This window comes from Bos indicus, chromosome 22, assembly GCF_029378745.1.
Source record: "Bos indicus isolate NIAB-ARS_2022 breed Sahiwal x Tharparkar chromosome 22, NIAB-ARS_B.indTharparkar_mat_pri_1.0, whole genome shotgun sequence".
NCBI lineage: Eukaryota > Metazoa > Chordata > Mammalia > Artiodactyla > Bovidae > Bos > Bos indicus.
Genome location: NC_091781.1, coordinates 23,126,093 through 23,141,807, shown reverse-complemented (window position 1 = coordinate 23,141,807; position 15,715 = coordinate 23,126,093). Strand labels below are relative to the sequence as shown.

The 15,715-nt window shown below is 43.7% G+C and overlaps 1 protein-coding gene across 1 annotated transcript in view; it reads right to left on the bottom strand.

Moving 5' to 3' along the window:
* Nucleotides 1-11,185: 11,185 nt before the first annotated feature.
* IL5RA (interleukin 5 receptor subunit alpha) overlaps nucleotides 11,186-15,715 on the bottom strand; it is a 40,381-nt gene continuing 35,851 nt past the window's right edge. The window contains exon 11 of the mRNA XM_070776302.1: nucleotides 11,186-14,890. Within this exon, the coding sequence (XP_070632403.1) occupies nucleotides 14,810-14,890 (81 nt within the window). The 3' untranslated portion in view covers nucleotides 11,186-14,809. The remainder of the gene's footprint in view (nucleotides 14,891-15,715) is intronic.

The window sequence follows — 15,715 nt, the reverse complement described above, 5'->3', positions numbered from 1 at the left end:
AAGTGTCAGAAGGCCTGGCTTCTGATTTGAAACCTTGGGAAAAGTCCTTGAATCTCTCAGCTTAATCATCTGATAAATAAGGCTCTGGATTAGCTGAGTCTGACCAAGCTCAAGGTATTTTTTTTAAAGTGCCCCATAGGCACCTTCACCCAAACGTGTCTTATTTGTTGGTTTTCATGGTTGTTGCAGGTTAGGCTCACTGCTTGCAAGCAACAGAAACAACTCTGGCTTACCTGAGCAAACATAAAGGAATGACGCAGGTCAGATCACCTGAGCCATGGAGACACTGAATGCCCAAGCCTTGGTGAGACTAAGGAGCAGGCCACCCTGGGGGTGAACCTGCAGGAAATGTGCAGTCTTTTGGGGGAGCTGTTTTGGGTTGAATTAGCTCTGTTTCTGATTTCAAAGCCACTCTGTTCAATATCCAAATTCTTAGAAGAGTCTGATCAATTTATGTTAGCCACAAGAGCACCTTGATCATGTACTCATAGGGGAGAGACAGTTTGTTAAAGGAGAATTGAGATGATGTTTCTAGAAGATGGGAAAATAAGTGCTGGAAATGTCTAAATAGCACACTATCTATGCTTAGCCATCCATGCAAGATTCCCCAGACCCTAGTCCCAATTAATATGTGCAGGGAAATGCATTGCTGCTTGGGGTTGCTGCACAATGACTAGAAAGGAGAAGCACTAGAGAAAGGAATATTTGCTTTGGTTATTTCATCTTTTCTAGCACTTATTCTGATGTTCATTTTGTGTATGGGTGGTTCACCTGCGATTTAACTGTACAAAAGAAGATTCTATTTTGCCCGATAGTTGGATTCTCTCAGCATTCCAGAGTTTTTATACAGCTCACAAAACCTGAGTATGAAACAGCATCTTTCCACCAGGGCGGAAGATGTGGATAATAAATTTCATCCTCAGGTGAGCTTGCATCTCTTCCAACCTGTGAGGTGGGAGCTGCCTTAAGCTTTTATCTTAAGATAGAATGATTGAGTTATTCCTCCCATCAAATGTTTGGTTATTTACATCTGGGAAGCGACAGTCAATCCTGATGAATCTTTTCCCAGTCTCTCCCACCACCCATACCCTACAGCAAATATGCTCCAGAAATGTTGAATTCTAAAAAGTCCATAAATAGTAATAATTAGCTTTTAAAATGTCATGTAATTTTTAAAGCAATGTAATGTAATCAACCACCAGGTGATTTTTGCAAACTATATTGGATTATCAATGCTGCTGTTCACCTCCATTAACATAGATAATCAAGAATTGGATATATTTCCTCTTTTAATTTTCATTTTATATTGGAGTATAGTTGATTAACAATGTGTTAGCTACAGGTGTATAACAAAGTGATTCAGTTATATCCATCCAATTATCTGTTCTTTTTCAAAATTTTTATCCATTTAGGTTATTACAGAATACTGAGCTGAGTTCCCTGTGCTAAACAGTAGGTCCTTGTCAGTTATCCATTTTAAATATAGCAGTATATGCATGTCAATCCCAAACTCAATCTATCCCTCCCCCGACCCCAACACTTTCAACACATAAGTTGGTTCTCTAAGTCTGTGTTTGTTTTGTAAATAAGTTCATTTGTATCATTTTTCTAGATTCAGCATATAAGCAATATCATAAGGTATTTGACTTTCTCTGACTTACTTCCCTTAGTATAATAATCTCCAGGTACATCCATGTTTCTGCAAATGGCATTCTATCATTCTTTTTAATGGATGAATAATATTCCATTGTGTATATATATACCACACCTTCTTTATCCAGTCCTCTGATAATGGACATTCAAGTTGTCTCCATGTCTTGCCTATTGTAAACAGTGCTGTGATGAGCATTGGGATGTATGTATCCTTTCCAACAATGGTTTTCTCCAGATATATGCCCAGGAGTGGGATTGCTGGATCATATGGCAGCTCTATTTTTAGTTTTTTTAAGGAACCTCCATGCTGTTCTCCATAGTAGTTGTACCAGTTTACATTCCCACCAACAGTGTAGGAGGGTTCCCTTTTCTCCACACTCTATCCAGCATTTATTGTTTATAGGCTTTTTGATGATGGTCATTTTGACTGGTGTGAGGTAGTATCTCATTGTAGTTTAAGAGTTGGCTATATTTTCCTTTATGACAATTAGAAGAATTCTCTGGCCAACCATAATGATTTCGGGAAAAAGCCTTTTAAAATCAAATACTTATGTTCAATCTCTGGATCTACCCCCAAAGTGTTCTATGACAAAACGACAGACACCGCGGCCTTACCTAGGCAGCCTAGTACAGTGTCTAAGAATATGAATTCTGGAGTCTGATCACTAGGGGTGCATTCAGACAATTGCCACTTATTTGACAGGATAACATTTGTAAAGTTCTAGAATCACAGCTCTCCAAATACTAGCAAATTGTTCTGTAAATAAGTAAGTCATTGTTCTTTCTCCCAAGTCACTTGAGATGGTCATCAAAAAACGGACAAAGAATGTGGGTACATTCCCTAACCAATGCCTTCCCTGGTGCAGTCCCTAACCAGAATGAATGTTGAACTCACCTGAGAGTTCACTTTTTTTCTTAAATTTGTTTCTTTCATTATCACTTTTTTCTTAAATATTTTCAATTCTTAGTATAAATTTTAATATTTAATACTTTCAATAATACAATTAATAAAACTGTGTAATTATGTTAATAAAATAAGTCAGGCAGTAGGGTTCTCAGTCAGATGCCAAATCCTCCCTCAGTTTCCCTCTCTGGCATTGACCTTTCATTTCTCTGATTCCAGAACATCATGAGTACTCACACATATGTATCAGTTCATTACATGGTGTCACTTTTTCTTGAACCATTTTCAGCTTTTAGTTTTATTGTCAGCAGATCATACTTACAAAAGTGACTTCAGAAACCCCCAAGCATATTATTAATCAAAATAGGGCCTCGTGAGACTACATGCAATGCCTATAGATTTGCATTCTAAGTATCTTTTTAAAAATTAATTTTTATGGGAGTATAGTTGCTTTACAGTGTTATGTTAGTTTGTACTGTACAACAAAGTGAATCAGCCATATGTATACATATATTCCCACTTTTAGGGAACTTCTTCCCATTTAGGTAACTACAGAGCATTGAGTAGAGTTCCCTGTGCTATACAGTACATACGATGTGGTATTTAAATAATCAGAGCATAGCCCAGGCTTAAAGTTTGGCTGTGATTCTTGACTGCTGTCCCAAAGTGCCAGGCCTTTATCCCTACCCGCCCACCCCCATCTCTGACCCTGACAAAGCTGGAGGGTGGAGAGCCTAGGGCAGCATTTGGGGTGACGTCACCAGGCTCTGCCCTCCTGATCACCATCTGTAGTCAGGCTGCTTGTTCCAAAAGGGGTCCCCTTTCCCCTCATGCCGAATGGGCCATACAGACTAAATGTTCCAATTCCACAACCCACGTGTAAACCACGACACTCAACAGAGCTCACAATTTAGACAAAATCAGCTACCATCCTTTTATTCCCCAATCTCTGAAAATTGGACTTTTTCTATATATTCTTACCGATTGTTAGGAATCACACAAACCATTCCAGGAAATGTATATACCTTAGGATTTTAACTAACAAAGTATAATGACTTGCATTTGAATTTTCAAAAATAATCTTCAAAGTGCTCTTCACACTAAGAAGCAGGATATGCAGGTTTTATCCCTTTGTATTTATGTAATGGAGGGAAAGAGGTGACATGGTAAGTCCATGGTAAGACAGACAATTAGAAAGTTGGGACAAGAATTTAGTACTCTCAGGACTTCTCTGGTGGTCCAGTGGTTAAGATTTTGTGCTTTCAGAGCAGGGGGCACTGGTTCAATTCCTGGTCGGAGAACTAAGAGCCCACATGCCATGCGGGATGGCCAAAAAGTAATAATAAAAAACAAAAGAATTTAGAACTCTTAATTCTGTGCATTTCAAAACCTAGAAATAACGATTTACTCAGAGGAAAGACAAGAGAGGGTAAGAAGCTGGTCTGTTAAATTCAACCAAAAGGCAGCCAGGACACTGAGTTGGTGAGAAGACAGTGGCGAGGTGGGAGGGGAGATGTCTGAGGTTGAGGTTGGGAGGTGGAGGGGTTCTTTATCCGACCAGGCCCAGGACAGCCATTCAGAGGAACCTGTGCCATCTGTGTACCAGGCCCTGTTCTAGGCACAGAGGAGCAGCAGGGGGTCAGGAAGAGAGACCCCACAAGGGCCACAGGATGAAGGAGATAGAGACACTCTGAGGCTGGTGTGAAATCTCCTCATTTGGAGTTAGACTGGGTGGGGAAGCCAGGGGACCAGTCACAGTGTTTTGTCACAATACCACAGAGAAATGCATTGGTAATTTTAATAGCTGACAACAATAATGCTTTAAGCATGTGCCAGTCTCTGCAAACCTGTAGTTACCATGTATTATTCCTATTTGGTACAGGAGGGACCAAGGCTGAGAGGTTCATAGGTTTGTTCCAGGTCACACAGCTGACTGGGGAGGCCAGGAATTCAGATGCTGGTCACTTATGACTCTAAGCCTTATTCTAAACCATTAGATATTTATACCAATAGGTTGACAGGTAAATAGCCGGATAGCTAGATAGATACAGATACTGCTTCCCAACAAGAAGGGTAGTGAGCTTCCCAGGAAGTTGTACACAGGTTGTTGAAAGGTGACCTGGGCACAGACGGGCAGGGTTCAATTTGGTTTGTTTGGCCTGAGATGAATATAGTTTCTGTTCTGGCTTATGCTTGAGAAACTGCCTTTCCTTTTCATTGTCTAAGTTCAATCAGTTTCTACCCTGCTGTTCTCAACCTCAGAGTTTTAACTTTAAATGAGACAGGAAAAGTTTAAATAATATAATAAGTGATTAAAGTAGCATCCAACAGAAAGTAACCAGGGAACACAGACTTCCTGGTGGCAAGAGCCAAGGCTTAGAAAATAAATTGTCAACAAGATGGGGGAAGAATTGAAAAGGCTTTTCCGTTGGAGAAAGCTTCAGCAGCAGCATAGGGTTTCTGCAAGGAGAGCTCATGCAGCTAAGATATGGTGAGTTTTCTGCTCCACGGTGGTCTCCCTCTATTTCTTGGATTTCTTCACCTACAAATGGTCTCTTTGCTTGTTTGTTTTACTTGGCTTCCAGTGTCTCAGAGTTGTTTTTGCAATATTTATTGGCAATTCAAAGTTAACTGGGCCTCTTCTTTTTTCTTGCTATATCTGGCAAGCTTATGCAGGAAAGTCGTCTGCTTATTGAGGTAATTCATTCCTAGTGCAAAATTCCAGGGTCTTGCTGAGTGTGATCAATTCTTTGAAGGGTGATGTCACTGAGGGTGGAAGCGCAAGCTTTGCTGTTTAAAGTTCTGTTGGTTTGTTGAAGTCCCTGACCCCTTAACCGAGGATAGTATGTGTGTGTCCAAGGAACTAGAGCTACTGGCTCTCACAGCTGAAAAGGGCTAAGGATCCAGCTCTTTAAGAAGAATCTGGCTGACCTCTGAACTGTGACGTCAGTGACTTAAGTGTTGATTTCTTTCTCACAGTTTTCCCTCAGGCTGATGCATTTTCATTCATTTTTATCACCTAGCAGGGGCAAATCTTGGGTTTTTATTTTAATAAATGAAACAAAACTGATAACCCACCTTTATGGGGAAAAGAGGCCATTGGAACATTAAAATAAGGCACGTGGGTCACGTGAGCCGAAGGGGTGGTTCCGGCTCCCGGAAGCTCGGTTCTCAGCAGGGGCTCAAGCTGCCCAGGTGAAGGTAGGCCCACGAGGTTGCGGCAGGCGTTCCTGAAGGGAGAGTGACGCCAACTGTGAGTTCCTATTCTTTTTTTTCCCGTTCATTAGATTGTTTTTATTTTTGGCTTCGCTGGGTCTGTTGCTGCTGGCGCTTTCTGCAGTTGCGGCTAGCGGGCCTCTCGCGCTGGCGTCTCTGGTTGTGGGGCTCGGACCCTAGTGCCCCGGCTCAGTAGTTGCTCCAAGGCATGTGGAATATTCCCGAAGCAGGAATGGAGCCTGTGTGGCTTGCATTGGCTGGACTCTTAACCACTGGACCGCTGAGGAGGTGGTTACTTCTTTATTAAAATCTAGAGATGATTTAATTTCTCCCGTCCCCACGCAGCTTTAATAAAGTGAGTCTGCTGCTTTGAGTTTGGTTCGTTTGGTCTGATGTGAATATAGCTTTCTCTTCCGGATTACGTTTAAGAAACTACCTTTCTTTTTTCATTGTCTAAGTTCTGCCAGTTCCTACCCTGCTGTTAGGCACACGGTGATAAACAGGGCCGTGTTCTCAACCTCGGCATGTTTCGACTTTAAACGAGACAGGAGAAGTTTAAATAATATAAGTGATAAAAGTAGCATCCAACAGAAGGTACCTGGGGAACAGAGACTTCCTGGTGGCAAAGAGCCGAAACTTAGAAAATAAACTGTCAACAAGATGGGCGGGGGGGGGGGGGCGGGGGGGGGGGCGGGGACGTAATGGAAAAGGCTTTTCTGTCGGAGAAAGCTTTGGCGGACGCTCGGAGGTATTTGAGGGACATGGTGCTTGTGATAGAGGGGTGCTCCCTGGTGATGTGGGTGGAGAGATGATGGAGGAGCCAAGTCAGAGGGGGCTTTGTTTTAAAAGGAGCTTCAACTTGAAGGTGCTGGAGTTATTTAAGTGTTTTGGACGGGGGCTGAGCTCTGCAGATGCCCTTTTGCTTAGATGCTTCAAAGAAAGGCAGTACTGGAGGCCAGGATATTGAGAGGCTGCGGCGTTGGTCCTAGCTCAGAGATGATGCAGACAAGGGTGAGAACACAGAATGCCAAGATTTGGGGGTGGAAATGAGATGTGCTCGTGTTCAGTTTGCAGATGGACAATTCACTATCAATTAAGTTACAGGTTGCTCGTTCTGAACCGCGTTTACATTGACATCTGTTGCCTTAAAAAGAGGGATACTGGCGGGAGAAATAAGGGTCAGTCTTTAAAAGGTAATGGTTTTCGAAAAGTTTGAACTCTGGAACGTGGTTTGTTGTTGGTGAAAGCAGGAATACCTGCAACAGGTGGAGACCCTGGGGCTGACACAAAGTCCTATTCTAATCAGATTTTCCACCTTCACTCGTGCCATCAAAGACTGTTTTCGGTTCTCTGTTCTCACTTCCACATATCTACTTTTTTCCTTAACAAATTAGCACCTAAGGTTTATTAATTCCACCAGCAGATGGTCCTGACACATACAGGCCTCCCTGTGAAAACGTTTGGATTTTTAATCAGGATGTTTTCTGCCCACACAGAGTTCCTCCCCAGGCTGCATCAATAGCAGCAGTCCTTGAGGCATTTCAGTAAGGCCCAGGTTGCCGAGCTGCTGGCAAACTGCCCTTCCCCCTCCAGTCTCCCCAGTGCATCCCAAATACTGAAGAGATGGGCTGAAATCCGTATTGGAAAGGCTGTCATGCAGAACCACTGTTTGTTCTGAGCCTGTGACTGTAAAGCCTCTTGGGAGGAAGGTAGCTGTCCACCCTCCTGGCAATTGACAGAAAGAGATGAGTGCCCACGGCTAATCCACCTGCTGATGAGGGTGTTTACTGTGAAGTGCTCACACTGATTTGCCATGACATGGTAGTAAAAACAGAACACACCACTAAAAACCCAAGTCCTTTCTATGGCAACTTACACATTACAACATAGCCACATCGTCAGCAGAGAGAGACCCAGGCAACATCAGCCAGGTGGCCAGGCACACACGGGTCTCCTGGTTATTTCCAATCAGGTTCATATTAGACACCTGTCTCTTCTCCATGCTTTTATTTTAGGCCTTGATGATCTCTGCCAAATAGCATTTAGTACCAGCTATCTGCAAGGATCTGTGCCAGGGTGGCAAGAGGGCTTAAGAGGATCCAGTAAACACTTACCCTTCTAAGAGTCAGGGACTGTCCCAGATGCTGCAGATAAAAAATACATTTCATATGAGCCCCATCATCTTGGATGGTACATCCTATAGCAAGGGTTCGCAACCTCTGGGATCTAATTCCTAATGATCTAAGGTGGTGCTGATGTAATAATAATATAAATAAAGTGCACAATGAGTGTTATGTGCTTGAATCATCCTAAAACTATCCCTCCCCATCCCCAATCTGTGGAAAAATTGTTCTTCCATAAAACCAGTCTCTAGTGCCAAAAAACTTAGGGGCCACTGTCAATCACTCTGAAAGAGGGGCTGAGACCCAGAATGCAGCCCCAGAGACAGGATCAACCCAAATCTGCCTTTGAAGGCTTGGCGGAGGGAAGAGGGGTACAGATCCGCAAAGACTGAGTGTGAGTTCCACAAGCTGGAGGAGGAAGGGTCAAACCCACTGTGGAGACACATGGTTTACTCTCTGCTACCCCAGCCACTCATACCCTGATATCAGACAGTGATACAGGCTCAGTTCAGTTCAGTTCAGTCACTCAGTCGTGTCCAACTCTTTGCAACCACATACATCGCAGCACGCCAGGCCTCCCTGTCCATCATCAACTCCCGGAGTTCACCCAGACTCGCGTCCATCGAGTCAGTGATGCCATCCAGCCATCTCATCCTCTGACGTCCCCTTCTCCTCCTGCCCCCAATCCCTCCCAGCATCAGAGTCTTTTCCAATGAGTCAACTCTTTGCATGAGGTGGCCAAACTACTGGAGTTTCAGCTTTAGCATCATTCCTTCCAAAGAACTCCCAGGGCTGATCTCCTTCAGAATGGACTGGTTGGATCTCCTTGCAGTCCAAGGGATTCTCAAGAGTCTTCTCCAACACCACAGTTCAAAAGCATCAATTCTTCGGCGTTCAGCCTTCTTCACAGTCCAACTCTCACATCCATACATGACCACGGGAAAAACCATAGCCTTGACTAGACGAACCTTTGTTGGCAAAGTAATGTCTCTGCTTTTGAATATGCTATCTGCTGCTGCTGCTGCTAAGTCGCTTCAGTCGTGTCTGACTCTGTGCGACCCCATAGACTACAGCCTACCAGGCTTCCCCGTCCCTGGGATTCTCCAGGCAAGAACACTGAAATGGGTTGCCATTTCCTTCTCCAATGCATGAAAGTGAAAAGTGAAAGTGAAGTCGCTCAGTTGTGCCTGACTCCCAGCGACCCCATGGACTGCAGCCTACCAGCCTCCTCCATCCATGGGATTTTCCAGGCAAGAGTACTGGAGTGGGGTGCCATTGCCTTCTCTGCTATCTAGGTTGGTCATAACTTTCCTTCCAAGGAGTAAGGAGCATCTTTTAATTTCATGGCTGCAGTCACCATCTGCAGTGATTTTGGAGCCAAAAAAATAAAGTCTGACACTGTTTCCACTGTTTGCCCATCTATTTCCCATGAAGTGATGGGACCGGATGCCATGATCTTTGTTTTCTGAATGTTGAGCTTTAAGCCAACTTTTTCACTCTGTACTTTCACCTTCATCAAGAGGCTTTTTAGTTCCTCTTCACTTTCTGCCATAAGAGTGGTGTCATCTGCATATCTGAGGTTATTGATATTTCTCCCGGAAATCTTGATTCCAGTTGTGCTTCTTCCAGTCCAGCATTTGTCATGATGTACTCTGCATATAAGTTAAATAAGCAGGGTGACAATATACACCCTTGACATACTCCTTTTCCTATTTGGAACCAGTCTGTTGTTCCATGTCCAGTTCTAACTGTTGCTTCCTGACCTGCATACAGATTTCTCAAGAGGCAGGTCAGGTGGTCTGGTATTCCCATCTCTTGAAGAATTTTCCACATTTAATTGTGATCCACACAGTCAAAGGCTTTGGCATAGTCAATAAAGCAGAAATAGATGCTTTTCTGGAACTCTCTTGCTTTTTCCATGATCCAGCGGATGTTGGCAATTTGATCTCTGATTCATCTGCCTTTTCTAAAACCAGCTTGAACATCAGGAAGTTTACGGTTCACATATTGCTGAAGCCTGGCTTGGATAATTTTGAGTATTACTTTACTAGCGTGTGAGATGAGTGCAACTGTGCGGTAGTTTGAGCGTTCTTTGGCATTGCCTTTCTTTGGGATTGGATACAGGCTTGATATTGGATACAGGATTGAAACAGGCTCAGTACCCGGATAATGCTATTGCCGAGGTCAAGGGAGGCAGGTCTGAGGCCAGCGTCTCTCCAGAGGACTAGCCATACTTGGGGTGGCTTTCTTCTCATCTAGCCTCTTAGGCAGAGACAGTTTTCACAGTCCTAGGTTTCCAAAACACACACACACACACACATACACACCGCTTGAAAGAGATCAGTCATCAAGAAATCAGTTGACAAGGGGGTAGTTTTGGTCCCCCGACACCCCGCCCCTCCAGTCTTTTCCACTCCTTCAGCTGTTGGTTTTCATTTCAGGTGTATGTGTTCATTTTTGCCACTCTGCATGCCAGTGTCCCCTGCATTGGGAATTCGGAGTCTCAACCACTGTACTCCCAGGGATGTCCTTCATTTTTATTTTGTTATTTTTTGGAGGGATGTCAAATATTGATATTCGTCAGAACTACCCAGGGCAATTGTTCTCAAACTGTGGCTGGGAAACCAGCATTGGCATCACCTGAGAACTTATGAGAAACACAGATTCTCAGACACTACCCAGAACTGCTCAATCACAAACTCTGATTCACTTTAATAACCCCTCTAGGTGATTCTGATATGCTCGTTTGGGTGTGCCTAACATAAGAATAGTACAGGTTCCTGAACACCATTCACAGAGATTCTAGATCAATCAGAATGATCAAATATTTTGCCCATCTTTGCAGCTTCTGCCCTCTTGGTCCCATCCAGGCTTAAGCTTGTTTCCTGATCATCCCCTCTACCTTATTGGGTTCACCCGGACTTGTGGTCAACCTTCAGTTCAGTTCAGTCACTCAGTCGTGTCTGACTCTTTGCCACCTCATGGACTGCAGCATGCCAGAGTTCCCTGTCCATCACGAACTCCTGGAGCTTACTCAAACTCATGTCCATCGGGTCAGTGATGCCATCCAACCATCTCATCCTCCTTCGTCCCCTTCTCCTCCTACTGTAAATCTTTCCCAGTATCAGGGTCTTTTCAGATGAGTCAGTTCTTCACATCAGGTGGCCAAAGTATTGGAGTTTCAGCTTCAACATCAGTCCTTCCAATGAACATTCAGGACTGATTTCCTTTAGGATGGACTGGTTGAATCTCCTTGCAGTTCAAGGGACTCTCAAGAGTCTTCTCCAACAACACAGTTCAAAAGCATCCATTCATTGGTGCTCAGCTTTCTTTACAGTCCAACTCTCACATCCATACATGAATACTGAAAAAACCATAGCTTTGACTAGACGGACCTTTATTGGAAAAGCAATGTCTTTGCTTTTTAGTATGCTGTCTAGGTTGGTCATCAGAGAAGGCAATGGCACCCCACTCCAGTACTCTTGCCTGGAAAATCCCATGGATGGAGGAGCCTGGTAGGCTGTAGTCCATGGGGTCGCGAAGACTTGGGCACGACTAAGCGACTTCACTTTCACTTTTCACTTTCATGCATTGGAGAAGGAAATGGCAACCCACTCCAGTGTTCTTGCCTGGAGAATCCCAGGGACGGAGGAGCCTGGTGGGCTGCCGTCTGTGGGGTCGCACAGAGTCAGACATGACTGAAGCGACTTAGCAGCAGCAGTAGCAGGTTGGTCATAGCTTTTCTTCCAAGAAGCAAGCGTCTTTTAATTTCATAACTGCAGTCACCATCTGCAGTGATTTTGGAGACCGAAAAAATAACGTCTCTCACTGTTTCCATTGTTTCCCCATCTGTTGGCCCTGAAGTGATGGGACCAGATGCCACGATCTTAGTTTTCTGAATGTTGAGTTTCAAGCCAGCTTTTTCACTCTCCTGTTTCACTTTCATCAAGACGCTCTTTAGTTCTTCTTTGCTTTCTGCCATAAGTGTGATGTCATCTGCATATCTGAGGTTATTGATATTTCTCCTGGAAATCTTGATTCCAGCTTGTGCTTCATCCAGTTTGGCATTTCTCATGATGTACTCTGCATATAATTTAAATAAGCACGGTGACAATACACAGCCTTGACATACTCCTTTCCCGATTTGGAACCAGTCTTTTGTTCCATGTCCAGTTCTATCTGTTGCTTCTTGACCTGTATACAGATTTCTCAGGATGCAGGTAAGGTGGTCTGTTATTCCTGTCTCTTTAAGAATTTTCCACAGTTTGTTGTGATCCATACAATCAAAGGCTTTGGCGTAGTCAATAAAGCAGAAGTGGATGTTTTTCTGCAACTCTTATTTTTCGATGATCCAATGGATGTTGGCAGTTTGATCTTTTCTAAATCCACCTTGAACATCTGGAAGTTCATGGTTCACATACTGTTGAAGCCTGGCTTGGAGAATTTTGAGCATTACTTTGCTAGCATGTGAGATGAGTGCAATTGTGAGGTAGTTTGAACATTCTTTGGCATTGCCTTTCTTCGGAATTGGAATGAAAACTGACCTTTTCCAGTCCTGTGGCCACTGCTGAGTTTTCCAAATTTGCTGGCATATTGAATGCAGCACTTTCATAGCATCATCAGGATTTGAAGTAGCTCAACGGGAATTCCATCACCTCCACTAGCTTTGTTTGTAGTGATGCTTCCTAAGGCCCAGTTGACTTTGCATTCAAGGATGTCCTGGCTCTAGGTCAGTGATCACACAATCATTGTTATCTGGGTCATGAAGATTTTTGTATAGTTCTTCTGTGTATTCCCGCCACCTCTTCCTTTTATCTTCTGCTTCTGTTAGGTCTATACCATTTCTGTCCTTTATCGAGCCCATCTTTGCCTGAAATGTTCCCTTGGTATCTCTAATTATCTTGAAGAGATCTCTAGTCTTTCCCATTCTATTGTTTTCCTCTATTTCTTTGCACTGATCACTGAGGAGGCTTTGTTATCTCTCCTTGCTATTCTTTGGAACTCTGTATTCAAATGGGTGTATCTTTCCTTTTCTCCTTTGCCTTTAGTTTCTCTTCCTTTCCCAACTATTTGTTAGGCTTCCTCAGACAACCTTTTGCTTTTTTGCATTTCTGTGCATAGAGTCTGGTGCAGCTCCTGACACCTGGCTGCCTTAACAAAGCATACAGTCTAGGGGGCTTATAAACAACAGAAATTTATTTATCACAGTTTTGGAGACTGGAAGTCCCAGATCATTGTGTCAGCGTGCTGGGATTCTCATGAGAGTCTTCTTCCTGGCTGCAGAATGGCAACTTCTCATATCATCACATGGGGGAGAAATTCTTTGGGGTCCCCTTGTAGAGCACTAATCCCATTCCTGAGCATTCCAGCCTCATTTTCCCCCAAAGCCTCACCTCCAAATGCCATCACAGTAGGGTGTAGAGTTTTAACATATGAATGGGGAGTGGGGCACATTTGTTCCCTGACACTTGGAAGTGGGCAGTAACTGATAGCTGCCAGATCCCTGTGCCTGTTATCCTGGACCCAGTTCCTGCTAGGTGCAGTGGATGTTTATCAGGAGAACAACCCCTGGAACGATTTGGTAGTCAACCTTCCCCATTCTTGGATCAAACTGACTGGCTAAATCAAGTATGACAAGCATGTAAAAAGTGGGCCCTGGCAGAGGCCATTCTGAGCACTGTGGCCTTTCCCAGTCCTAAGCTTCCTGTTCCAGGGCCCTGTACAGTCAGCACTGTTGGGTCCCTTCAGTTTCCAGCTGCCCATCCTACCCTTCCTCTGCCCAGGAGCTAGCTGCGAACAATACAGGAAGATGTCAAGCTTCCCTGGTGCCTCAGCAGTAAAGAATCTTTCTGCAATGCAGGAGACCCGGGAAGATCCCCTGGAGAAGGAAATGACAACCCACTCCAGTCTTCTTGCCTGGAAAATCCCATGGACAGAGGAGCCTGGCAGTCTACAGTCCATGGGATAGCAAGGACACAACTGAGTGACTAAACCACCAGCAGCACGTGAGGGTGTCACGGGAGGGATTCCTGTCTAGATCGGGGTGTGTGATGAGGACTGTGTAGGACCCATTCCAAACCTCTGGCGCCAGGGTTGATGCAGCCCTCCCTGACCAGATGCCCAGCAAGTTGCCTGAAGTCTTTGCGAGCAGACATCTCTTCAGAAAAGTCATTCTTGGTAGAGTGATCCTCTTCCAGCACGATTCCACCCAGTGCCTTTCTCAGTGTATTCCTGAAATATCAAGGCTGCCTTCGAGAATACAATCTTCAAACAAAATCCTGTCCCCTCATTGGGCATAGACTGATTCGTTAGCTCTGTATGGTTTGAAATGAGTTTGTCTGCAGTGATGCTAACTTGATTGTACCTCTCTGCCTCCCTCCTCTCTCCTGTCTCTCCATCTCCCTCCACCACACACACCCCCACCCACACATTACTTGAAAAAGTATTCCTGAACTCAGAATAAAAGCACCATGGCTCCCACGTGCTGTAGGACAGACAGTCTTGAATACAAGTTCACTGTTCATTCCAGAAAGGTACAAAATGCTCTCTTCCTGAGATTTTAGTTGATTATTACTGTTGGTGGCTGACTACCAGAGTAAAAACAACTGACATTAGCCTTAATAACCGTCTCTCTCGCACAAAAATGTGTGAGGTGAGTAATGCAGATCAGGTGACTGGAGGGTGAGGAGGTGCGGCCCGTGCAGAGATCAGACCTGGCAGGATGGACGCATCAGTCACCCAGTGTGTGTTAGGAGAGTGTGACGAGGCGTCCACACTTGTCAGGTTGCATCACCTTCCAGCTAAATTGAGTGTCCTGTAGACTCCAGACTGCTCAAAGCCAGGAAACAGCCTTTGCATTGTCATCACGGAGGCTCGTGAGCATGAGCTGATTTTGAGAATGTTCCAGGGACAGTCAAAACACGGAGTCTTCCAGGGTCTCAAATCCAGCCTCCTCCACATAACTTATGACTTCAGTTTCACTGGAACCAGTTTTCTGCAAAACAAATAATCCTTCCTTAGATATTTTCTAGAGAACTTTTCCATTCTTTGAATTTCTTTACAGTTGGTTTCAAGTCATTTTGCTCTTAAAAATAGTAAATGTTCACTGAAGAAAATATGGAAATGAAGTAGGAAGAAAAGACCAAAAAACACCCATAAACTTACCTCCCAAGCACAACCCACTATCTCTTCAGCCCTTTTCTCTAGCTGTTATCTTTACAGTTACATGAAGAGCTTTATAAGTTGATTGCTTTTTGTGCAGCATCATATCATATTTTAAGTTACGTACAGCCAGCCCTTTGTATCCACTGGTTTCACTCTTTTATATAAGGGACTCTAGCACCTGCGGACACTGGTGCCCCCCAGGATCTCCTGGAGCCATTCCCCCTGCAGATGCTGAAGCATGACTGTATGTTTTTTGGCTGTATCATTTTGAATAGCTTCATAGTACACTATCCACAGTTCACTAAAGTCTTCCCCTAAATTGGTGTATTGTGTCCTATTTTGGCTATTATAAATAATGCTAATATTAATTATAAAATTCGTGACCAAAAATAAACTTCCTGTAAGAAATCATATTCCTTCACCTTCTTTACTCATTCAGTGTATTTTTTTCCATATTTTTAATTGAAGTATATTTGATTTACAATGTAGTGCTAATTTCTGCTTCACAGCAAAGTGACTCAGTTGTAAAATATATATGTTGTTTTTTATATTGTTTTCCATTATGCTTATTACAGGATATTGAATATAGTTCCCTGTGCTGTATGTTAGGGTCTTGTTTATCCATTCTAAATGGAACCGTTTGTATCTACCAACA